At 42.5% G+C, this 26,137-nt stretch overlaps 1 protein-coding gene across 2 annotated transcripts in view; it reads left to right on the top strand.

The window, feature by feature from the left end:
* The window catches only part of LOC134945727 (interferon-induced very large GTPase 1-like), a 289,725-nt gene extending 264,386 nt beyond the window's left edge, over positions 1–25,339 (top strand). For both annotated transcript variants that reach the window (XM_063935178.1, XM_063935179.1), the window contains one exon: positions 17,777–25,339. In XM_063935178.1, the coding sequence (XP_063791248.1) occupies positions 17,777–22,497 (4,721 nt within the window). In that variant the 3' untranslated portion in view covers positions 22,498–25,339. The remainder of the gene's footprint in view (positions 1–17,776) is intronic.
* The last annotated feature ends 798 nt before the right edge of the window (positions 25,340–26,137 follow it).

The raw sequence follows: 26,137 nt of genomic DNA, 5'->3' as shown, positions 1-26,137 counted from the left end.
GTTAGGGTCTCCTGCCCTGTGCTGCCACGTCGTCATGGCAATCGGGAGACAAGTGCTAGTGGAGTAACCTGAGCGCAGCTGATACTCCGGTTCGGGTCTTTTGCTGTGCAGTGGTTATAGGCTCTGTGCACGGCAGGGGATCCGGTGCTGGTTTTTGTGCTCACAGTCTGTGAGGTCTGAGTGGGGCGTGGACAGCACCTGCTTTATAAGGCCTCTTTTCAGAGTAAGCAGATGCTGCTGAATCTTTGTTGGTTAGTCAGTTCATGAATGTTAGCCAGTACTGTGTAGCTTTGTATTTGTTTGTTGCTTACTGCAAATAGGCCTGGGGATTTGGTATTACACTCTGCCAATCCAGACCTAGCAGTAAGACTGGAGTCAGTCGTTTAGCTGGCTGGGGTTCTGTTACTACTCTGTGAACCTAGCAAGTTTGCGGCTGTATTCTAAGACTTGCCTGTCTAATCCTGTCTCACTGTGCTAGGTGTCAGGGGTCAGTTTAGTGGCAGTAAGCTAAAACCTGTGCACTGCAAGTGAGAAATAGGATTGTGGAGACTCTCCTTGTGTCTATCATTCCATCTCTGACCAAGGAGTTTACTGCCACACCCGTTGGTAACCCTTTAGGGTTTTGCTGTTGCCCTTAGCAACAGCATTTCGGGTTCTCTACGTATTAAAACACAACATCTTGCTTTTTACATCTGAGCAGTTCTAATACAAGGGAGATACCCAGTTCCTTAGCCTCTGGGCTTCCCTGTTCACCTTGTGTGTATTTTGTTACCCTATCACCTTCTGTGTACATTATGTCATATTCCCCAGTTTGTCTGTGAGTCCATTTGTTTTGCATAACAGTTCAAACACCAGTACATTCCTGCAGACACTGGTGTGCATAACATATTCAGCAGCCTAATACTCCTGTTGAAATTTTGTGGGAATATGGAGCATACCCCTCAAAATACGTTGCAACAGGTGGTCGATCAGGTGCAGGTCCTGACTCGACAATTTAATGATTTGTCCATTAAAATGCACACCTCCCAGGCTGCTGGCGGATCTCCCGCAGCAGCAGCACCTGCAGGGGTTAAGGAGCCGAAAGTAAATCTCCCGGATCGTTTTTCTGGAGATCGCTCGCAGTTCTTTTGTTTCAAGGAGAGCTGCAAGCTATACTTCCGGCTTAGGCCTCAGTCTTCTGGGTCGGAGATTCAGCGGGTGGGCATAGTGATTTCCTTGCTACAAGGAGACCCACAGGTCTGGACATATGGGTTGCAGCCTGACTGTCCGTCGCTTAAAAGTGTTGATGCTTTTTTACGGCACTGGGCATGTTGTATGATGACCCTGACAAGACGGCCTCAGCCGAGGCTCAGATTTCGATCCTTAAGCAAGGGCGAAGGCCAGTTGAGGTTTACTGTACGGAGTTTCGGAGGTTGGCCCATGATACCCAGTGGAATGACCCAGCCCTGAGACACCAGTACCGAAGAGGTCTTTCTAACCAGATAAAGGACCAACTGGTACAATATCCCTTGCCTGATAGCTTGGATCAGCTCATGCAGTTATCCATCCGGGTGGATAGACGGCTGAGAGAGCGTAGGCTTGAAAGGGAGACTGAGGTTTCCTTCTTTCCCAAGGGAACCTCAGACTCTGAGGAATTTTCCGAGGAGCCTATGCAGATTGGGACTACCCGCCTCTCCTCGCGTGAGAAGACGCGGAGGAGACAGCAAAGGTTGTGTTTGTACTGTGGGAATAAAGGTCATGTGGTAGTATCATGCCCAGAAAAGCCGGAAAACTTCAGGGCCTGAGGGTGATGGGAAATATCCTGTCAGGCCAGAAGTCAGAATTTCCCAAGAAGACTTTTATCATTCCGGTGACCTTGAAGAGCCTCGGTCAAACTGTCAAGACTGAGGCCTTTGTGGACAGTGGGGCCGACGGGGTTTTTATGGACCGCCAATTCGCCCTGAAACACTCTGTTCCCTTAGTACCCTTGGCATCGGAAATTGAGATTTGTGGGTTAAACGGGGAACCATTATCCCAAGGTAAAATTACCTATTGCACTAGCCAGATTTCTTTGTTTATTGGAGCCACACACTCTGAAAATTGTCCTTTTATGTGACTGTCTGTACTTTTGCCCCATTGGTGTTGGGGTTACCCTGGTTAAGGGCCCACAATCCTCAATTTGACTGGGTCTCTGGGGAGCAGTGGCGGTTCTTGCCACGGGCAAGCAGGACTTTTGCCCGGGGCGCCGCCTTCCGGAGGGCGCTGGCGCCATCTGGAGGGCGCCGCACCGTGGCAAGATCCGCCACTGCTGCCCGCTGTGTCCCCCGTCCGCCTCCGCTGCCGTCCCCGGCGACTCCTCCTGTGAAGGGAACTAGACGCTATGCGTCTAGTTTCCCTTCGTGGAGAGTAACTGCTGAGCGGTGCGCGATGACGTCATCGCGCACCGCACAGCAAAGGTCCTCTCCACGAAGGGAACTAGACGCATAGCGTCTAGTTTATCATCGTGGAGAGGACCTTTTGCTGTGCGGTGCGCGATGACGTCATCGCGCACCGCTCAGCATTCAAGCGGCGCTTTAAATGTACAGGGGGCGTGACTCACCACGCCCCCTGTATTAGGCCACGCCCCTTTTCTGCCCGGGGCGCTCTGCGCCCTAGAACCGGCCCTGCTGGGGAGATTCTTAGTTGGGGTACTGATTGTTTCAGGAGTTGCTTGAGCCTTCCAGTCAGGCTCTCGCAGCTAAGTTTGCCAGGATTGCCAGGGTGTTATGCAGATTTTGCGGACGTGTTCTCCAAAAAAGTTGCAGAGGTACTACCTCCCCATCGCCCCTATGACTGTGCCATTGATTTGTTGCCAAATGCTAAGCTTCCCAAGAGCAGGTTGTACTCCCTGTCACGTCCTGAGACTCAGGCTATGGCAGAGTACATTCAGGAGAACTTGGCTAAGGGATTTATCAGACCTTCACAGTCTCAGTTGGGTCGGGGTTCTTCTTCGTGGGTAAAAAGGACGGTTCGTTGCGACCCTGCATCGACTTCAGGGAATTGAACCGTATCACGATTAAAAACTCATACCCACTGCCTCTCATTTCGGTCTTGTTTGACCAGCTTCGTACTGCCACCATTTTTTCTAAGATTGACCTACGCGGTGCGTACAATCTAATCCGAATAAGAGAGGGGGATGAATGGAAGACTGCCTTTAATACCCACTCAGGGCATTATGAATATTTGGTGATGCCTTTTGGGCTCTGTAATGCCCCGGCAGTCTTCCAGGATTTCATGAATGATGTGCTCAGGGAATATTTGGATAGATTCTTAGTTGTATACTTAGATGACATCCTAATCTTCTCCCATTCCCTGGAGGAACATCGGAAGCATGTACGCTTAGTCCTCCAGAAACTCAGAGACCACCGGCTTGGGGCGAAGCTGGAGAAGTGCGAATTTGAAGTTCAGCAAATCGCATTTCTAGGATATATTATCTCCCCAGAAGGTTTCCAAATGGAGGGTTCCAAGGTACAGGCAGTCCTGGATTGGGTGCAGCCCACTAGTTTGAAGGCGCTTCAGCGTTTCCTGGGCTTTGCGAATTTTTATAGACGATTTATCGCTGGATTTTCGTCTATAGTGGCGCCCTTGGTGGCACTCACTAAGAAAGGGGCGGATGTTGCTCACTGGTCTTGTGAGGCTAAAGCGGCTTTTGCCCGTCTCAAAAGGGCATTTGTTTCGGCCAAGGTGCTGCGACACCCAGATCCAGAGCGTCCTTTTGTGGTGGAGGTGGATGCCTCTGAGATGAGTATTGGGGCAGTGCTTTCTCAGATGGGAGTGTCTGATAATCGCCTTCATCCCTGTGCTTACTTTTCCCGTAAATTTTCGCCTGCCGAGATGAATTATGACGTGGGTAACCGGGAATTGTTGGCTATTAAGGATGCACTGGAGGAGTGGAGACAATGGCTTGAGGGGGCTAAGTTTGTGGTCTCAATTCTCACTGACCATAAGAATCTGGCATATTTAGAGTCAGCGAAGCGTCTCAATGCCAGGCAGGCACGATGGGCTTTGTTTTTTGCTCGATTTAACTTTTTGATAACATATCGCCCTGGGTCAAAAAACATCAAGGCTGATGCGCTCTCGCGGAGTTTTGCTCCAATCCAGGAGACCACCGAGGAGCCGTTGCCCATTGTTTCCCCATCATGTATTAAAGTGAGCATTACCCAGGACCTCTTATCATTAGTCCTTAGAGCACAGGAGCAGGCTCCTCCAGACCTTCCGGTAGGTCTTTTGTTTGTGCCTCCTAGGTTAAGACAGCGAGTGTTCCTGGAATTCCATGCCAAGAAGTCGGCAGGTCACCCGGGTATTGCCAGAACTCGGGAGTTGCTATCTAGGGCGGTGTGGTGGCCCTCGGTGGCTAAGGATGTGGATCAGTGGGTTCGGGCATGTGACATCTGTGCCCGAAATAAGACTCCTAGAGGGGTTCCTGTTGGCCCATTACATCCACTCTCTATCCCATCTAAGCCATGGACCCACATTTCAATGGATTTTGTGGTGGACTTGCCCAAATCCTCGGGGATGACAGCCATCTGGGTTGTCGTTGACAGGTTTTCGAAGATGGCGCACTTCGTTCCACTGGTTGGGCTGCCATCAGCCAGACGCCTGTCTGAATTATTTAAGCTGCATGTTGTGCGTCTCCACGGGTTGCCACTTGATGTGGTCTCTGACCGCGGATCCCAGTTTGTGGCCAAATTCTGGAGGGCATTTTGTTCCGATCTCCAGATTTCTGTCAGCTTGTCGTCAGGCTACCATCCACAGTCTAATGGGCAGACTGAAAGGGTGAACCAGTCCTTGGAGCAGTTCCTCAGGTGTTATGTCTCCAAGTGTCAGACTGACTGGGTTGCTCATCTGTCCATGGCGGAGTTTGCCTATAACAACGCGGCTCACTCTGCTACAGGGATCTCTCCCTTCCTTTGTGTGTATGGGCATCATCCTAAGGCCAATTCTTTTGACCCCCTGGACTCCACGCCTGGTGGTTCCTCTGTGGTTTCGGTCCTTAGAGGTATTTGGCGGAAAGTGAAGAAAGCCCTTGTGTCTGTGTCATTAGTGACCAAAAGGGTTTTTGATAAGCGGAAAAGACCCTGCAGCTTCAAATTAGGAGACTTCGTCTGGTTGTCTACCAAGAATTTGAAGTTGAGACAGTCATCTCATAAGTTAGGGCCCCGGTTCATCGGCCCTTATAAGATCACCAGGGTTATCAATCCGGTGGCATTTCAGTTAGATCTGCCCCGTTCTTTGGGTATCAATAAAACATTTCATTGTTCCCTTTTAAAACGGGCGATTAGTAATCCTTCTTCCAGTGGAAGACCTTCCCCTCTTCTGATACGTGGCCAGAGGGAGTTTGTTGTTGAAAGGATTCTTGACTCCAAGGTGGTTCGGGGTCGGCTGTCATTTTTGGTGCACTGGAAGGGGTATGGCCCAGAGGAGCGGTCGTGGGTGCGCAGTTGTGATCTTCATGCCCCCAGACTGATACGCTCTTTCTTCTCGCAGTTCCCTGATAAACCCGGTGGTAGGGGTTCTTTGACCCCTCGTCAGAGGGGGGGGTACTGTTAGGGTCTCCTGCCCTGTGCTGCCACGTCGTCATGGCAATCGGGAGACAAGTGCTAGTGGAGTAACCTGAGCGCAGCTGATACTCCGGTTCGGGTCTTTTGCTGTGCAGTGGTTATAGGCTCTGTGCACGGCAGGGGATCCGGTGCTGGTTTTTGTGCTCACAGTCTGTGAGGTCTGAGTGGGGCGTGGACAGCACCTGCTTTATAAGGCCTCTTTTCAGAGTAAGCAGATGCTGCTGAATCTTTGTTGGTTAGTCAGTTCATGAATGTTAGCCAGTACTGTGTAGCTTTGTATTTGTTTGTTGCTTACTGAAAATAGGCCTGGGGATTTGGTATTACACTCTGCCAATCCAGACCTAGCAGTAAGACTGGAGTCAGTCGTTTAGCTGGCTGGGGTTCTGTTACTACTCTGTGAACCTAGCAAGTTTGCGGCTGTATTCTAAGACTTGCCTGTCTAATCCTGTCTCACTGTGCTAGGTGTCAGGGGTCAGTTTAGTGGCAGTAAGCTAAAACCTGTGCACTGCAAGTGAGAAATAGGATTGTGGAGACTCTCCTTGTGTCTATCATTCCATCTCTGACCAAGGAGTTTACTGCCACACCCGTTGGTAACCCTTTAGGGTTTTGCTGTTGCCCTTAGCAACAGCATTTCGGGTTCTCTACGTATTAAAACACAACATCTTGCTTTTTACATCTGAGCAGTTCTAATACAAGGGAGATACCCAGTTCCTTAGCCTCTGGGCTTCCCTGTTCACCTTGTGTGTATTTTGTTACCCTATCACCTTCTGTGTACATTATGTCATATTCCCCAGTTTGTCTGTGAGTCCATTTGTTTTGCATAACAGTTCAAACACCAGTACATTCCTGCAGACACTGGTGTGCATAACAAACTGGTTGAAGAACATTCCAGGAGGACAGTTCAGAAGGATTAAAAGGAACTGTTCAGACAACGGATCTTTCGAGGAACAATCTAGTACTCTGAAGGAGAAATTTCTAGAAAGGAATTACAATGAGAACACTGTTCAGAAATCCATAGAAACAATAAGGGAAATGAAAAGAGAAGATCTACTCAAATACAAGGACAAAAACTCTGAAAAAAAGAGGGAAGTAACCTTCATTACCAATTACAACAGCCAATATAGAACTTTGGAAAAAATACTCAAGAAGAACTGGCATATACTCAAAAAAGATGAAGAAATTCAGGAATACATACAGGAACGACCCAAAATTATTTATAGAAAAGCACCAAACATCAAGCAAGAATTAATCTCCAGCTTCATACCTGCGAACAACAACAAAACAACAACAACAACAACAACATGGCTCAATGATACAACACCAGGCTTCTACTACTGCACTAAATGCAAAGCATGTAAGACATGCAAGGTAAGAAGCACAAAACCTGTTACATCCTTTACGTCAAATACAAACCAGAGGACATTTAAGATTAAAGAAAAAATGACCTGCGATACGAAAGGAGTGATATACCTACTAACATGCCCTTGTAAGTTACAATACATAGGAAGAACTGCAAGGAGCTTAAAAACAAGAATAGGAGAGCATCTCAGAAATATCGAAAAAGGAATGGAAAATCATAGTGTCCCAGACCATTTCCGAAGGGCACATAACCATGACGGGACACTCCTCAACTTCATAGCAATAAAGAAAGTAGAAATTCCTTGGAGAGGAGGAGACTACATTAGGAGCATGTCCAGAGAAGAAACAAAATGGATATATAACATGCAAACACTATCCCCAAAAGGACTTAACATTGACTTCAAAATAGGAAGTTTCCTGAAAGACTGACCTCCGGCGCGGGTTATCCTGCCCTAAACCACCCCACAGCGACAAGTAAGCTTTTTAAAAAAACAACTGATACTGTCATACCACTCACGGACCACCCAATCCCATTTCGAACTTGGAAGTTAAATGGAGTGGGCCTAGCCAGTAAGAAAGGGGGGACCTTTCCTGAACCCTAGGTACAGTAAAATAACAAGAGAGAGCACTTAGCTGTGGGATATGGCAAAAAATGGGACTAAGGAAACCGCACCATAGATGGCAGTCTTGGACAGAACCACCTAGACAAAAGTCAAGATATAAACACTAGTTACTAAAAGAAGACTTCAAACAATGGAAGGCATCTCTCCACCTTCACAAACCAATATACCACATAACAAGGATATTGACACCCCCCTCATGGTAACAAATTGTAGGACTTCAATCACTCTAAAGGGGACCCGCTCTCCCACCCCCCTTCTACCCCTCCCCCCCCCCCCCCTATTTTAAAATTTCTGCAAATAAATATTTCTAATATCCTAGTTAGGATAATTAAATCAGCTATCCAGCAGCACCATATCAAACTCCTTCACCATTTAGCAACAAATGTACACACGAATTGTTGCAACCTCTTTCCAAACATACCCCTGAATGCAAACATAGAGAAAATGCTTCTTTCCGTTTTTATTAAACCATTTATTTTCTCATATATATTTTTTGGGTTTAATGCAACACCCTACCTGTTAAATCAAACATCTTAACCACTGTGATACATTTTATTATATTTCATTATATATATTTTTATTATATATTCTTTGTGTTTAACAAACATTATAGAAGGAATTGCGGATACAAAGGACCTACAGACGGATAAAAAAAGTTTTCACTAAACTAATTATTTTCACATTATTCCTTGGATCTATGCAGCAACCTATCTGTCAAATCAAAACATCCTGACATTCGTGATACAATTTGTTATACTCTTTATGTTTAACAACAACAAGAAATTGCGTACACACAAAAAAGGAAACAAGTTCACTTGATTGACAGCCGAACAAACCAATAGACAGGAACCGGCCCCCTTAAAAGAATGACTGCACCTGTACACACCACATAGTCCCTGAGGAAGCCCGGCATTCTGAAGCCGAGTGAAACGCGTTGGACACACCCCCTCACATCTACCCCCAAACCCGGAATACCCGATTCCCTGGCTAGCGCTGGCCGCAAGCACAGAGAAGACCGGGGAAGAAGCACTGCAGGCGCCTGCAGCTAACATCGCGACCGCGGGGAGAGACTGACACACCGCCCAAAGAAAACAACACCAGGAGTCCCGAGCGGGACGAAGATACGTAAGTGAGGAATTTTTTTGACATTTGGACATAAAAGAACTTTTCGTTTTTAACACCCGGATCCACAGGAAGAGAACCAACCCCTCCCCCCACTTCTTCTCCCTTTTTTTCTTTACTGGACAAAGGAGAGGGAGCGCTCTCTCCCATCTGGATTCATCACACAGGACTTTCCCTCTCATTGGAAAAGTCACTAAGGGTCAGAACATTATATCCATTGCACTACGTTTTACTATTTTTACTATTGTCATTTTTCATTATTTTTTTATTTACATCTGTACGCTTGTTTGATCAATTCATTATTTATTCATCAGGTTTTAGAAAATAGAACTGCATTTATGTAAATTGATTTATGAACTTGAGACGCATACAGCAAGCATAGAAATCATCACCCCTCTGCCTTTATTAACCATATCATTAAGGTTTCAATTTAGCACTGAATAACATAGTGTGTGAACAGTTAGACCTTTGCTGTTGGGATATTCATCCAAGCCTTTTTCTGGTATAGGAATACCGTTGTCTCCCCCCTTCCCTTTTTTAAAGCACTGTGTATTGTTTGTCTAGGTACTTTGTTAATAAACACAATATATTAACCTATATTTTAGTACTTTCCTTAATATCAAGTAGCGCCGCAGGTCCCTGTTTTTTCTGTATTTGTTGTTACATTGCTTACCTGCTTTTAAGTCATCTGAAATAGTGACTCCTAGATCCCTTTCCTCCTCAGTAGTTTCCAGTATAGTGCCTTTAATACTGTATTTAGCTTTACGATTTTTGAGACCCAAGTGCATGATTTTGCATTTTTTGGCATTAAACTGTAATTGCCAGACTCTTGACCATTCCTCTAGTCTACCTAGATCCTAATTCATTTGTTTTACCCCACCTGGTGTGTCTACCCTGTTGCATACCTTTGTGTCATCTGCAAAAAGGCATACTTTCCCTTTAATGCCATTTGCAATGTCACCAATAAATATATTAAAAAGCACTGGTCCAAGTACAGATCCCTGGGGTACTCCACTGGTAACATTTCCCTCCTGTCAATGCACTCCATTTACCACAACTCTCTGTTTTCTATCCTTCAACCAAGATCTTATTCATTCAATAATCCTAATATCCAATCCCAAACTTTCAAATTTATTTAGCAGTCTGCGATGTGGAACTGTGTCAAAAGCCTTACTAAAGTCTAGATAAGCTATATCCATGGCTCCACCTTTATCCATCACTTTAGTCACACAATCAAAAAAGTCAATAAGATTTGTTTGACATGATCTCCCCCCAGTGAATCCATGCTGTTTGGGATCCAGTAAATTGCCGGATTTGAGATAATCTACAACTCTTTCTTTTAAGAGTGTTTCCATCAATTTCCCTACTACTGATGTAAGACTCACTGGTCTGTAGTTGTTTGCCTCTTCCTTGCTTCCACTTTTGTGCAGTGGGACTACGTTTGCTCTTTTCCAGTTTCCTGGAATTTCTCCTGTAGCTAATGACTGGTTGAATAATTCTGTCAATGGTGCTACCAGCACCTCTTTAAGTTCTTTTAGTATCCTTGGATGTATCCCATCTGGCCCCATAGATTTGTCCACTTTCAGCTTTGAGAGTTCTGTTACGACCTTCTCCTCTGTAAATGTACTTGTTTCATTTTCCTGAATATCCTTGCAACTTAACTGTGGCCCCTTCTCCTCTCTTTCAGTAGTAAATACTGAGCAAAAATAATCATGAAGATGATCTGCTATTAAATTGTCTCCTTCAACAAGACTCCCAGTGTCCGTCTTTAGTTTTATAATTCTGCCTTTTGTTTTTCTCTTTTCGCTTATATACCTAAAAAAAGTTTTGCCTCCTTTACCCACTGACTGGGCCATTTTCTCCTCAGCTTGTGCCTTTGCACATCTGATTACCTTTTTTGTCTCCTTCTGTCTAACAAGATATATCTTTTTGTCTTCATTATTTTGTGTCTGCTTATATTTCCTAAAAGCCATCTTTTTTGCTCTCACAATATTTGCTACTTCTTTTGCAAACCACACTGGCTTCCTTTTCCTTGTGTTTTTCCTAACAGTTTTGATACAAAGGTCTGTTGCCTTCAATATTGCACATTTGAATGTTTCCCACCTCTCCTGCACTGTTTCCAAGTTCCTCCACTCTGCCAAAGAATCGCTTACGCATTTTCCCATCCCTACAAAATCAGCCTTCCTAAAATCCAACACCTTTGTTTTTGTATGGGACGAGTCAGTCTCTGTCTTAATGCTGAACCATACTGCTTGATGATCACTGGATCCCAGGTTTTCACCCACTTTTACGTCCGATAATCTGTCTCCATTTGTAAGTATTAAGTCTAATATTGCGTCTTTCCGAGTGGGCTCCCTCACCAATTGGTGGAGGGATGCTCCCTGAAGGGAATTTAAAATGTTCCTACTTCTAGTGGAACTAGCAACAGACACTTCCCAGTTTACATCAGGAAGATTAAAGTCTCCCATGATTATTACCTCTCCTTTTAATGCCATTTTAGTTATGTCCTGCAATAGGTTCTTGTCAAGTTCCTCTTCCTGACCTGGTGGCCTGTATATCACGCCAATACGAATAATCAACTTTTCCCCTGTTTCTATGGTCACCCAAAGGGCCTCAGTTTTTTCTTCAATACTTTGTATTAATGTAGTATTTATGGCATTTTTTACATACATTGCTACCCCTCCTCCGATTTTTCCAATTCTGTCCTTCCTAAATAAAGTATATCCCGGTATAGCTATGTCCCAGTCATGATTTTCATTGTACCATGACTCTGTAATTGCCACAATGTCTAGATCATCCCTTGTCATTATTGCAGTTAGTTCTGGGATTTTATTTCCTAAGCTCTTAGCATTTGCACACATAGCTTTTAGAGTTTTGTTTGTGCTTTTTCTGTTCCTAGCTATGTTCTCTCTCTGCCTATTTTTATTTGGTTTTGATCTGAATTATCTTCTGTTGCTGTGGATATGCTTCCTATTCCCTTTGCCTGCAGAAACAATACCTCTGTGTTGGGGGAGCAGATTTCTTTATTCCTATTTGGTTCACTGCCCCCATTTGTTAGTTTAAATAGTTCTTGATGAAGCATCCAAACTGTTCAGTTAGTATTCTCGTTCCCCTTGAAGATGGGTGCAGGCCGTCACTTTTGTATAAGCTCCTATCTTGCCAGACGGTGTGACTATGGCCTATAAATCCAAATCTCTCCTCATTGCACCATGTCCTTAGCCAAACATTGAAGTTTCTGATGCAATGAGTTCTGTCTTCCCCTCTGTGTACTGGCAATACTTCTGAAAAAGATACAGTGGTTGCCACCTGCTTCAGAGCAGTCCCTAACTTCCTAAATTCATCTTTTACAGCCATGAGTTCAGCATTTGCCAGGTCATTTGTCCCTAGGTGGACAATGACATCCACCTCCCCATCTTTTCTTGCTGCCTTCACAATTCTTAGCATGCGCTCTTTATCCCTTGGAGCTGTGGCTCCAGGTAAGCACCTTACTTGTTTCTCTACTTCATTTGCATTTCCCAGATGTATTCCTCTAATAATGGAATCTCCCAAGAGAAGTGCAGTCCTTTTTGGAGATTCAATTTTCCTGTTCCATTTCCTGTTCCTATAGTTGGTAGATGTCCCCATATCCTCCTGTTCTGTAGTGCCTCTATTAGTTGTATCTTCCAGCCCTGCAAGAGTAGCATACGAGTTTTGCATTGTCACCGCTTGCGGGAGGTGTCTGTGTCCCTGTGAAAATCTCTGCCCTTGAGAGCCCACAGTAGTCCAGGCAGAATGTCTTCTGGTGGCTCTCTGAGGCAGTGGAGGCTTCAAAGACACAGACATCCTACAAATCTCAGCATGCAGTTTTGCTATCTCCTCCTTCAGCAGAGAAAATTGCTCACAGCTCACAGAAAATTGCCCATGGTCCTTACGGAGTTGCCATCATCCTCTAGGACGTAAGAGATACATCCCCACAGCATGATGCTGCCACCACCATGCTTCACTGTAGGGATGGTATTGGCCTGGTAATGAGCGATGCCTGGTTTCCACCAAACATGACGCCTGGCATTCATGCCAAAGAGTTCAATCTTTTTCTCATCAGACCAGAAAATTTTGTTTCTCATGGTCTGAGAATCCTTCAGGTGCATTTTGGCCAACTCCAGGTAGGCTGCCATGTGCTTTCTACTAAGGAGTGGCTTCCGTCTGGCCACTCTACCATACAGGCCTGATTGGTGGATTGCTGCAGAGATGGTTGTCCTTCTGGAACGTTCTCTCCACAGAGGAATGCTTTAGCTCTGAAAGAGTGACCATCTTGGTCACCTCCCTGACTAGGGCCCTTCTCCCCTAATCACTCAGTTTAGATGGCCGGCCAGCTCTAGGAAGAGTCCTGGTGGTTTTGAACATCTTCCATTTACGGGTGATGGAGGCCACTGTGCTCATTAGGACCTTCAAAGCAGCAGATCATTTTCTGTACCCTTAGCCAGATTTGTACCTCAAGACAATCCTGTCTCGGAGGTCTACATACAATTACTTGACTTCATGCTTGGTTTGTGCTCAGACATGCATTGTCAAGTGTGTGACCTTTTATAGACAGATGTGTGCCTTTCCAAATCATGTCTAATCAACTGTGTATACCACAGGTGGACTCCAATTAAGCTGTAGGAACAGGATGATCAGTGGAAACAGGATGCACCTGAGCTCAATTCTGAGCTTCATGGCAAAGGCTGTGAATACTTATGTACATGTGATGTCTTAGTTTTTTATTTTTAATAAATTTGCAAAAATCTCAAACTTTTTTCATGTTGTCATTATGGGGTATTGTGTGTAGAATTTTGAGGGAAACAATGAAATTATTTTTATTTTTAATAAATTTGCAAAAATCTCAAACTTTTTTCATGTTGTCATTATGGGGTATTGGGGTAGAATGTAAGCTCTCACGAGTAGGGCCCTCTTCCCTCATGTGCTCACCCTTTTCTTCTTTAATAATTCTCAACTGCCCAAATCAGTTTTTGGGCCACCTGGAACTTATCTCTGTCATTTACTGGTGTAGTTATGCTTAGTTACCCTGTACTTGTCCAAAATTGATTTCAACTGTAAGTCACTGTTTTGATTATGTGCATATGTACTCTGTAATTGGGCGCTGCGGAACCCTTGTGGCGCCATATAAATAAATTGATAATAATAATAATAATAATTCCAGTTTGGAATAAACCTGTAACATAAATGTGGAAAAAGTGAAGCGCTGTGAATACTTTCCGGATGCACTGCATATTAGTATATAAAATATATATACTGTATATATAAGTGGCGTCTCTTACCTGCTTGACACCCGGTGTGGCAGCCGCTAAAAGAGGGCATGGCTGTGTATTGCGGGGGCATGGCCACTATAAGGGCCGTGGCGTGGCTAAATTTCCGACCATTTCCTTCACTGGCAGGGAGGTCTGTGAGGTGGGGGATGCCCATGGAGACCTTGCCTGCAGTTCCATTACAGTGCAGCACCCGGCTCCTATCACTGAGCATGAGCCAGTACTTTGGTGTCACCCCTCACTGGGTGACATCCGGTGCAGGCCGCATCCCCCTTGTGACGCCACTGGTATAGATAACTATATGTGTACAGGGTCGGACTGGCCCACAGGGGAACAGGGGAAAACACCGGTGGGCCCTCCTCCTCCTCTAGGGATCAGGTTCCAGACTCTATCATAGTGCACTTAAATTATGCATTATACATATGTTACATTATACTTCACAAGAACATGTTTTATTATATATTTACCTAGGGGCACAGAACATGTACTCTGTAATAGTTTGCCAAACCTCTGTGGTGGCTGGCCACGCCCCAGTGGAGCCTGGTCACACCCTTAAGCATGGGCCTCTACAGCAGCATCTGTATGTGAATTTATATTGCTCAAGTGAAATACTATACACAGCTACAAGGCTACCTTCAAAAGGGATTTGGAGGGTGTCTGCCCTTTTTATTATGTCTTATGAACATTAATATATTAATAACAAGAGTTAGCAGATGCCTGATCCCTCACATAACAGATTGAGGAAAAAGAACACTGACGTTTCAAAGGGCACAGCAAAATATATTAGTCTGTTTTCAGAGGTTGATTACAATTGTCTTTGGAATTTTAGATTCCATTTTGTTAATTTCTTCAAATACGAGTCTTCACCTAATGATCATAGCCAGATTAAGGTGGGGGCACAGGGGATACTGTAGCCCAGGCCCTCCTCAGTCAGGGGGACCCCCAGCTGGAACACAATGATATCACTAGATCTCCCTCTTGTGCAGGAGATCCAGAAGCCAGAATGTGAGCTGGACAATATGCAGAGCAGGGAGACACACAGGAGTGTCAGGTTTTATGAGATACTGACAGAGCTTCCCGACGAGAGGAGAGATAGGAGGGTGAGAGAGCTATAAGTAGCCCAGGGATCCCAGCTTCTTCTCCTCCTCCCCTCCTGCTTGTCTGTGACCCGTTATCTAATTAGGGTATTTGGGTCTAGAGAGAAAGACACACAGAGTCCTCCTGAGTCCTGTCCCAGTGTGTAAGTAGAACTTGCTGCTACTGCATTTCTGCAAGATACTTTATAGATTTTTTTCTATGTGTATTTTTAGGTTGGTTAAGTTGTCTTCGTTCTTTGTGCAAAGAAGAGATACCTCTGGCGCTTATCCTTATACAGATGTATAATTATGCAATGCTTTTATGTGCAATGGTCAAATGAATAAATATAATGTATTTGTATAATACAATATTAATTTCTTAAATGTTTTTCACACAAATTAAATTAAGAGTTGTTTGTCAGTAAACTAAACTGGTACACACATGCAAGACAAAGGCCCTCATTCCGAGTTGTTCGCTCGCTAGCTGCTTTTAGCAGCCGTGCAAACGCTAAGCCGCCGTCCTCTCGGAGTGTATCTTAGCTTAGCAGGTGCGAACGAAAGGATCGCAGAACGGCACCAAAATATTTTCCAGCAGTTTATGAGTAGCTCCAGACCTACTCCTAGCTTGCGATCACTTCAGACTGCTTAGTTCCTGTTTTGCCGTCACAAACACACCCGCATTTCCCCAGGCACGCTTGCCGTTTGTATCTGACACACCTGCGTTTTTCAGCACACTCCCTGAAAATGGTCAGTTACCTCCCAAGAACGCCCCTTTCCTGTCAATCACTTAGTGGCCAGCAGTGCGAGACTGAAAAGCGTAGCTAGACCTTGTGTGAAACTGCATCGCCTTTTGTGAAAAAATGTTGCACGTGCGCATTGCGTCCCATACGCATACGCAGAAATGCTGATTTTTTTTGTCCTATCGCTGCGCTGTGAACAACGGCAGCTAGCGATCAACTCGGAATGACCCCCAAAGACATGACACGTAGTCACAAAAGAAACATATAACAAACGTGCATACCCTAAAAGGAATCCAAAAGTGTGGGAGTGACGCACTCTAAAGCAATCTTACTCACACCCACTGAATTGGAATAGTAGTGGTGGTGTATCCAACCAAGTAAAAGCTTAAAAATTGGTGCAAGTGCAGGTTGTTCAGATTTTTTCCATCCTGACGAAGCCTGCCTGGACACGGGAAATGTGTTGATGATCGAGAGAAGGGGACAGTGATTGCCATATCACTTATAGCACCCTTCAAGTTTGCCAGCAAACCACTCCTGTCTCTTTGTAATTGACATTTACTGAACAGTATGAAGAACAGCAAAAAGGTTTGAAAACATCTGAACAACCTGCACTTGCACCAATTTTTAAGCTTTTACTTGGTTGGATACACCAACACTATTATTCCAATCCAGTGGGTGTAAGACCGTTTTAGAGTGCATCACTCCCACACTTTTGAATTCCTTTTAGGTATGCACATTTGTTATATGTTTCTTTTGTGATTACGTGTCATGTCTTTGTCTTGCATGTGTGTACCTGTTTTAGTTAACTGACAAACAACTCTTAATTTAATTTATTGTGTGAAAAATTGCTAATTTATAGTGTATTATAAAAATACTTTATATTTATTCATTTGACAGTTGCACATAAAATCATGGCATCATTATACATCTGTACAAGGGGAAGCGCCAGAGGTATCTCTTCTTTGCACAAGTATCTATTTGGGAGTAGGTGAATCCCCTCAATCCTCATAGGCAGCAACCCCACCGTTTTATACAGGAACAATAGAGCAGTTAGCGCAGCCTTCAACCACAAAATCCCAAAAGTTGGATTTGTTCCACTACAAGAAAACTTTATAAAATAGTTGTCTCTCAATAAAGTGGATTTATAAATTGTACCCAGGCTTTATTTACCTATTAGTTTAAATCTAATATACATTATTGACTTAAATGTAATATACATAATCCATATCTCCCAACATAACCGATTCCAGGAGGGATTAAATTCTCTCTACCCGGATGTCCCCATTAATTTATGATTGCAATAGCCTGTTTTAAAATATCTTTCTTATCAATTAAATAGTTCAACACAGGTCACATATTAAGAGAGAAGTCCAGGTAGAGAGCATTTTTTCCCCTCATGGAATGGGGTCTGTTGGGGGGAATGCGCAATCTAATATACACCATCCCCTCCCACCGTGCCGCCCTGTCTAAAGTGCCCCAGGACCCCACAAGGCTTTATGCGGACCTTCTCATGATACAACCCATTGTGAAAGATAGGGTTAAACATTTAAGGATAAAACCATATCCCATTGAGTTCTTACCTGGAGCACCCACCACCATTCTTCTGTTTAGTGCATGCTCTGTCAGTATGTTATTTCTGGACTGCAATGGACTGTAGCTGCCTGTTAGATAGAATGTTTGGCAGAAACAGGAGGACCAAAGAAAGTCCAGTGAAACCTTGTCAATGCCAGACCTCAGGTAAATACAATTTGGGTTGAATGATTTGTCAAAGAACCAACATTGTAAATGTTTAAGCTGCCAATATATAAATTACCATTTATAAAAAAAAAATAATTTATGGTTCATTGAAATTGTTCTATAGTTGAAAATGCTACCGCACATTTTTGGAAATGGAATAATAAATATCTATTTAAATATGTATTTTTAATTTATGAAATTCATTCTAATAATAATGTTAATATACTGTAACATGAAGTTATTTTCTTTTCACAGAAAAAGTAAAGTCCTTTCTTACATTTCTGGAGAAAGTAAACATACAACAACCAACTGATTCAAAACTGACCCTGAGGGATGTTCTAGAGATTAAGTCAGAGAATCTGAAGGATGCTCAGCCTCAGAACATAACAGAGATTCCCTGGAACTTTATAAGGAAGCTCATGGCTCTGAACAGTACTGCAATAAACACCAAGTTTCAGAATATTGAGCTAAATATTGAACCAAATGAAAGTGAAGAATTTGATTTATCTCTGATTGAAACAGATGATTCATCTCCTTCTATCCACCCCCTGGACGTGGTGTGCGCTGTCCTGCATTGCTCAGAGAGTTTTCTACAGCAAGAGATTGTATCAAAAATGTCCATGTGCCAGTTTGCTGTCCCTCTGCTGCTCCCTGCTGGTGATGGCCCAGAATGCACCTTCATGCTGTGGGCAATGAGGGACATTGTGAAGAGATGGAGACCTCAGTCATTGGCTGACAGTAAGGGGTTCAGAGAAGAGAATGTTGTGAATATTCCCATGCCGATCTTCTCCTTTGTAAAACTGGGGAAAAACAAACTGTCCAAATCTAAAATCCTGAATCAAGTTCTTAATCCACCACAACAACATCATGACTTCTTCATACATGACAATATGGAGGGAGGAAACAGTGAGAGGAAAATATCTGATGGACTTGTGGAAATTTCCTGGTATTTTCCCTGTGGCAAGTCTGATGTCTTCCCAGAGCCCATTGCAGTGACTAACCTACGTAGTGACCTGGCGTCTAGCTGGGAACAGTTCACGTTTCTGACACGAGTCTCATCGGCTGTGTTTGTGTTTATTGAGAGTATCAGTGACAGAGAATACAGACTGTTATCCAGCTGCAGTAACACCGACACCGAGTATTATATCATCCTTACTCCAAGTCCCGGTAATAAAGTAACTACAGAGACATTAAAGCACATAAAGAATCTAATGTCACAGCTAAAAATGAAGAAAACAAATATTATTCAGAAGGGCAGCACAGGGAACGATGCAGCATTTGTAAGCAGGATACAAAACATCATTCAGTATTTGTTGAATAATTGCCAAAAGACCCAAAAAAGAAGTTTGGTTAGTATTAAAGATGAGATTGATGGAGATTCTATTTGTGTAGATGAGAACGTGTCTGCATGTCAGAGTGCAAATGTCTCTGCCAAGAACATTACCTCTGCAATACACGATGTGGCCGAGTATAAGAGTCAAACTCTGAAATTACAGGGAGATCTGTGGAAACAATTGTCAAAAATAGAAAAAGAACTTTGTAGAATGAATGAGCAAAGGGAGAAAAATGGTCAAATTTATCATAGTGAGCTTGTACAGCGACAAAAGTCTCTTCACAAGAAGCAGAAAGAACACGGCATTTCCGATGGCATCTCATTGTTTATTAATGCAATTGCCGATTTGTCTCAAGTAGAAAAACATTATTTTTTGAAATGGATGAAAAATGAGCTTGATTTAGTTGGCAGAAATAATATTACTAAACTGCAGTCTGAGTACAAGGAGAAATGTAACAATAAATCAAATAATCCAGAAGAATTAAAGAAACTGGATCAGAAAATCTCTGACAGCTCATTGGGAATTGAGCATTTCCTACGTGAGCTGGGGCAGGTTTATGAGGCTGAATATTCAATGGTTAATGAGAAATTAATTGCAGAGACCACAAAACAATTTACAAAACTCCCAGGAATTGCTGCTGATCTTCTCCTGGACGGGTTCCCATTGGAGCTGATTGATGGAGATGCCTCCAATATCCCCCTACAATGGATAACTGATGTCCTGAAAGAGCTGGACACCAAGACAGGAGGATGCTGCAGAATGAGAGTAATAACTGTGCTGGGAGTACAGAGCACAGGGAAATCCACACTTCTGAACACCATGTTTGGGTTACAGTTCCCAGTGGCCAGTGGGCGTTGCACACGAGGAGCCTTCATGACCCTTATTAATGTGGAGAAGACTTTCCAGAAGGAGCTGGGCTGTGACTTCATTCTGGTGATTGACACTGAAGGGCTGAAAGCCCCCGAGTTGGCTTCTCTGGAGGGCAGTTATGAACATGACAATGAGCTGGCCACACTAGTGGTTGGGCTAAGTGACATCACCATCGTCAATATGGCCATGGAAAATACTGCAGAGATGAAAGATATTTTACAAATCGTGGTCCACGCATTTCTTAGGATGAAAGAAATTGGGAAGAACCCCAACTGCCAGTTTGTACATCAGAATGTGAGCGATGTGTCAGCTCATCAGAAGAACATGAGAGACAGGCAAAAACTTCTGGAACAGTTAAATGAAATGACAAAGGTTGCTGCTAAAATGGAGAAGAGAACTGGAATTACAGCTTTCAGTGATGTGATGGACTATGACCTAGAGAGACACAACTGGTACATTCCCGGACTGTGGCAGGGGGTCCCACCGATGGCTCCGGTAAATTTTGGTTACAGTGAGAATGTTCATGAACTAAAAAAGTATTTGTTTGAATTCTTAAAATCTCATTGGACTGATGACAAGCAATGCCGAATCCCTGAGTTTATTACATGGATAAGAAGTCTGTGGAATGCAGTTAAACACGAGAAGTTTATCTTCAGCTTTAGGAACAGTCTGGTAGCTGAAGCCTATAACAAACTGGCTGCACAATACTCTCAGTGGGAATGGGAATTCACCAAAACTGTCCACATCTGGATGATCAGCACAGAGACCAGTATTAGGAACCAGTCAGCTGATAGGCTGGATACAGAAACCTGCGCTCAGTTTGAGATTGTTCTCAAACAGCTGCTACATGATGAAAAAAAAAAAATGGTGACATTTTTAGAAAAATACTTTGACAACAAATGTGACAATGTTCATCTCATAGAGCGATACAGACAAGATTTCTTCTTGAGTGTAAATTTCTTATCAAAAGAAATAGAAAGGAACGCGCTCAGCAAGGTCAATGAAGCGGTTTCTATTCAGAAAGGAAAATTTAAGTTACAGAAAATTCAGAACACATATCAGAAGCTCATTGAAGAGAAAATTACAGATCTACTGAAAAAATGCAGAGAGAGGAATTGTGAGCTGGGGGACACAGAAGTGAAACAAGAATTTGAGGTAATGTGGAATAAAACTCTGCAAGGCTTACAGATCGAGGCATTACCAAAACGTAACATAGGCTACACAATGCTTGAACTGCTGAAAAAGGAAATGAGTGTAAAGGGTGCTGGCATAAATGAAAAGCTATCTGATGTGATGAATTTAGGTAATTATAAAGACAGAGAATTTCATATGAATGAAGGTCACATTAATCCTCAAAAGTTTAAACAAATTATTAATGTAAAAAAAATCAGTCAAGAAAATATGGATAAGATAAACAATCTTGCTGCATCTCTGATAAATATATGTGATAAATACGTCACAGAGAAAGAAAACTCCAATGAAGACTATAATGACACTTACTGCCAGGAATTACTGCGCATGATTAATGGTAAACTTGAGGAAAAAAACTCTAAAAAGTTGCATTTTTCATCATTGTTTGAGCTGGACATGAAGCTTCTCATCTTTGGGAGAGCATCTGACACCTTCCAGAAGATGCATGATACCTTTATCCAAGAAAATGACCCCAAAATCTGCCTGGAAAAGTTAAAACCTGTGTATTTATCTACATTTGAGAGTATATTTCAGGAGAAAGATGAGTGCCGGAACAGAGCCAAGAAATTCTGTGAGCTGTGCCTGAAACCAACACTAACTGAGTATATTCTGTGGCATCTCGGGAAGGAAATCATGGATGAGATAGTACACAGTCCTGATAGTACAATGTTTAGCAGCAGAAGTAATTTCCAGAGAGCTCTGCTGGAGGATTTACTAAAGGAAAACTCATTCAATAACTATGTAAAATACATTAAATCATATGAGACTTTTGTGACAAATAGGATATTTCAGTACATTCTTGGAAAATACCAGAGTTCATCAGCTCTACATACTTTACAAAGTCAGATTTTGTGTGTGATAACTGGAAAAATTAAAGATGCCCTTCAAAATGAAAATTATTCAAACAAAGAAACAATTTTAACTTTTTTAGGGCAATTTTGTGAATTATTTAGGGAAGAATTAGTAATTTCCCAGAATGAGATGCAGGTGGTCACTTTCTGCAATACAGCAGATGTTGGGCAGTTCTCTGAGGACATTCTGTCCTATCTCCCCTCTATAGAGGAACAAATCCTGTCAGAGCTGGGATCACTGGACATTGAGACTGTACTATCCAGGGTCACGCTGAAGCCTCAGGATGAGCTGTGTAAGAAGGTGATCGGATGTGGACAGCAGTGTCCATTCTGTAAAGTCCCCTGTGAGAATGCAGGAGGTGATCACAAAGAACATTCCGCAACTGTCCACAGACCTAAGGGTTTGGGAACGTACAGATGGGTAAAGGGAGAGAATTTGGTCACTGACATATGTTCCACTTCTGTTGTATCAAATACTACATTTCAAAACTCAGAAACCAATTGGAAACCACACCCGTACAGAGAGTATCATACATATTACCCAGATTGGGCCATCCAACCTGACGCCAGCATCAAGTCCTCGGATTACTGGAAATACATTTTTTCACAATTTAACCAGCAATTTGCTGAAGAATATAAAGCAGAGCCGGCTGTACTGCCAGAGGACTGGAGGAAAATAACAAAGGAACAAGCTTTGGAAAGTCTAAATGAAGCGTTTACTATTAAGTAACAATAACTTTAACTTGGTCTAATGATTTAAACCATGGTTGTAACTTTATCAGTGGTATACGGTACAGAAAATTTGTGAAGTAACTAAATGCACACCATTATGAAACAACTCAAACACAGTATTTTCAAACACATTAACATATAAAGCTTAATCAGTCTGAAGTGCTTTGAAGAACATTATAAAATGGCTTCATCTGGAATAATACATTTATATATACAGGTTGAGTATCCCTTATCCAAAATGCTTGGGACCAGAGGTATTTTGGATATGGGATTTTTCCGTATTTTGGAATAATTGCATCCCATAATGAGATATCATGGTGATGGGACCCAAGTCTAAGTACAGAATGCATTTATGTTACATATACACCTTATACACACAGCAGGAAGGTAATTTTAGCTAATATTTTTAATACATTTGTGCATTAAACAAAGTGCGTGTACATTCACACAATTCATTTATGTTTCATATACACCTTATACACACAGCCTGAAGGTACTTTAATACAATACTTTTAATAACTTTGTGTATTAAACAAAGTTTGTGTACGTTGAGCCATCAGAAAACAAAGGTTTCACTATCTCAGTCTCACTCAAAAAATTCTGTATTTCGGAATATTCCGTATTTCGGACTATTTGGATATGGGATACTCAACCTGTACAATATTGACCAGTTTTACTATTTTTGGGGAATTTAAAAAAAAAGCGAGAAACATTCTGTACATATTATCCACCAACCCCAGGCTTGCTTGGACATACGAGAAATCAAGAATCCTCCAAATTGGCTTCAGAAAAATTTCTGCATGAATTTAAGTTAGGTATACACTTGGCAGATCAGAGAAATAATCAATAAAAAATTCTAGTTTCTATCTGAACAAATTTACAAAAGATTGTTGAGGCGCTGTTTTTAAATGCACTGTGTTGGCCCTATCAAGAAAACACTACATTTGCAGAACGATATTGGCTCATTGGCACCAACAAACGTTGTGCAGATACGACTGGTTTTGCACTGACTGTTGGCCCTACGTGATACATACACGCTAAACAATTCTCACGCTGAATTTTCTGAAATTAGCTCTTCAGCCTGACTGTTGCAAAGTATGTACCCAGCGTTGGCCTACGGGTAATCCAGGATATACTGATCTGCTTCAATATTAGGACCATGGTTTTATGGACAAAATACAGAAAACCCACTAGGCTGATAGTATAATTCTTAATAGCTAACCATGTAAATTAATTAATGCTTTCAATCAGAATGTATCTAAATCCCAACAGAATGAAAATGCAACAGTATTATTAGACTAAGGGCGGTATGTACTAATGGGAAAATGTGGTAAAAATCAAAATTTTCAGGGTTTTACCACATTTCCCGTATGGACTAAGCCCCAGGTGCCAGTTTTCTGATGCCGATGGGCTTCTTTCTGCATCTGTGCTGTCAGAGAGTTCTGATTGGATCCCTCCCAGCATCACCCGTGGCCATGGTGTCACTCTGCACATGTGCAGACGGACTCCTGGGTCATAAGCAAAGGGCAGCTCATATCGGGATAGCTGCCCTTTGCTATACTAATCGCAGATGTTAGTGCATATGCCAGTGGTTCTCAAAGGTGGTGGGATGTACCACACAAGGTTGGCACTTCCCGCCCTATGAGTTATTAGTGAAAACAGAACCACAGATAGTCCTCTAATAAGGAGTGCACCACAATCTAGATATTGTTCAAAACATTCTGGACTGTGGTGCGTTCCTTATTAGAGGACTATCTGTGGTTCTGTTTTCATTGTTTACACATAGGGAGGAAATCAATTAGCCACGGTAATTAAGTGCGTGCTACTTGAACCCACAGGGCTATCCAATTAGCCCACAGGCGGCACTTAACGCATATCTCTATTCACGTCTTAGCAAACCCGTAAAGAAATACACAATAAACGACCTGTTTTCGGGGTCCATGGCACACATTAACACATAGGCCTGGGAACGTATCACGGGTCCTATGTGTTAAAGCCAGAAAACAGATAATTTGTTGGGAGAAAATTACGGAGCTTAATTTAATTGCCCAAAGCTTACCTTCATGCAAAAATTGCAATAAAACCCCGTTTTTTTTCTCCCCAAAAAAGGAACAGAGCTAATTGAATTACTGCCATAGTCTAATAATACTGTAATCATTTTTTACTGAATTAACCAAACAAGCATTTACTGTATGTAAAATACCTGTTTTATAATAACTAAATAAATGGGCCTAGAATAACTCATGAACAATAGCCAAACTTGCAAAGCAGACCAATATTTCCCAGATTATAGACTGACATTTCCGCAGCTATATTTTCCAGTACATTTCTAAATGAAACGTGATTCATTACTCTGGCCAGTTACGGCCTTTACCGCCATTAGCCAGTGGAAACTGGATCAGCGGGTTCTTCTTACCAAGGATAACACCCGCAGATGATTGGCCGTCAGTATCATTTGATCACTTCCATCAGATTACATATTTACTTTTTACCATGGTCACCTTGCGGACAAACGTATGCAATTGGCATGGTGCAGGCCAACCTCTTTAAGCCTTAAACATGTCAAAATAACAACTGATTGTGATAATAAATGAATACATTATTATTATTATTATTATTATTATATTAGCCTTTTTTCATACAGATTTTAATGCTTAATTTTGTACGGAAAAAAGAAAATACATGTTTGTCAAATGAAGGATTGCTTGAGAAATCGTATTATTCTTATTCCATATTTGATAAGATGATCTTCAATTAATTGTATTTTTTCTTACTGCCTTATGATTGTAAAACAGCACTTACTGTATGAATGACATCAAGAAAATTTTCAAATAAACTTATCAGAGATTTCAAATTCAGTTCCTATTATTTTTTTCCACAAAAAAGGCACAGTCAACATATATCACTCTGAGCTACACCGTATATACATGAATGTGTAACATAAAGGTAGAATCAAATATATTCCAACAGTACCTAAGAAAACAATGCATTTTCTTTTTTTTAATCAATACATTTTTATTGTATTAGAAAATAATAAAGCAAAACATACAATCAAAGCCACAGATATAAAATCACATTTGTACAGCTTATGGGGCTCATACACTTACACGATATGGCATACAATCATGCGATTTCGATCGCATCTGTGCGATAAATCGCATGATTGTATGCACATATTGTGCACCATGTGACGCGATGTGCAGGCACGCCGGTCGAATCTGGCGTTTCAAGATATTAAGTGCTGCACTTAATATTTATTGCATCGCAGTGCGATTGCATGTGTTTTTAAAAACACATGCGATATATCGCACTGCGATGCGCGATGGGCACCCACCGAGACGTGGCCATCACGTGATTACCATGCGATCTATCGCATGGTAATCACTTTGGCAGTTCAGGTGCAATTTCATTGCACCTGAATTGCCGGTGCGATGCCCTGCGATGTCGCGTCGCGGGGCATCGCACAAGTCTATGGGCACCATTAGAGGAAAGCATAACAATCAAATAAAAGGGGGAAGACAAACAAAGACCAACAAAGGGAGTACATCAGGCATAGTGCTTGCAAAACATAAGAAGGTCTGGACTACCTTACAGATCCGGATAGGGTCACTGTATATAGTTGACTGTCCCTGCTTTTC

Source organism: Pseudophryne corroboree, chromosome 7, assembly GCF_028390025.1.
Source record: "Pseudophryne corroboree isolate aPseCor3 chromosome 7, aPseCor3.hap2, whole genome shotgun sequence".
Taxonomy (NCBI): Eukaryota; Metazoa; Chordata; class Amphibia; order Anura; family Myobatrachidae; genus Pseudophryne; species Pseudophryne corroboree.
The sequence above is the reverse complement of the archived record's forward strand: the minus strand, read 5'-3'. Positions and strand labels throughout refer to the sequence as shown.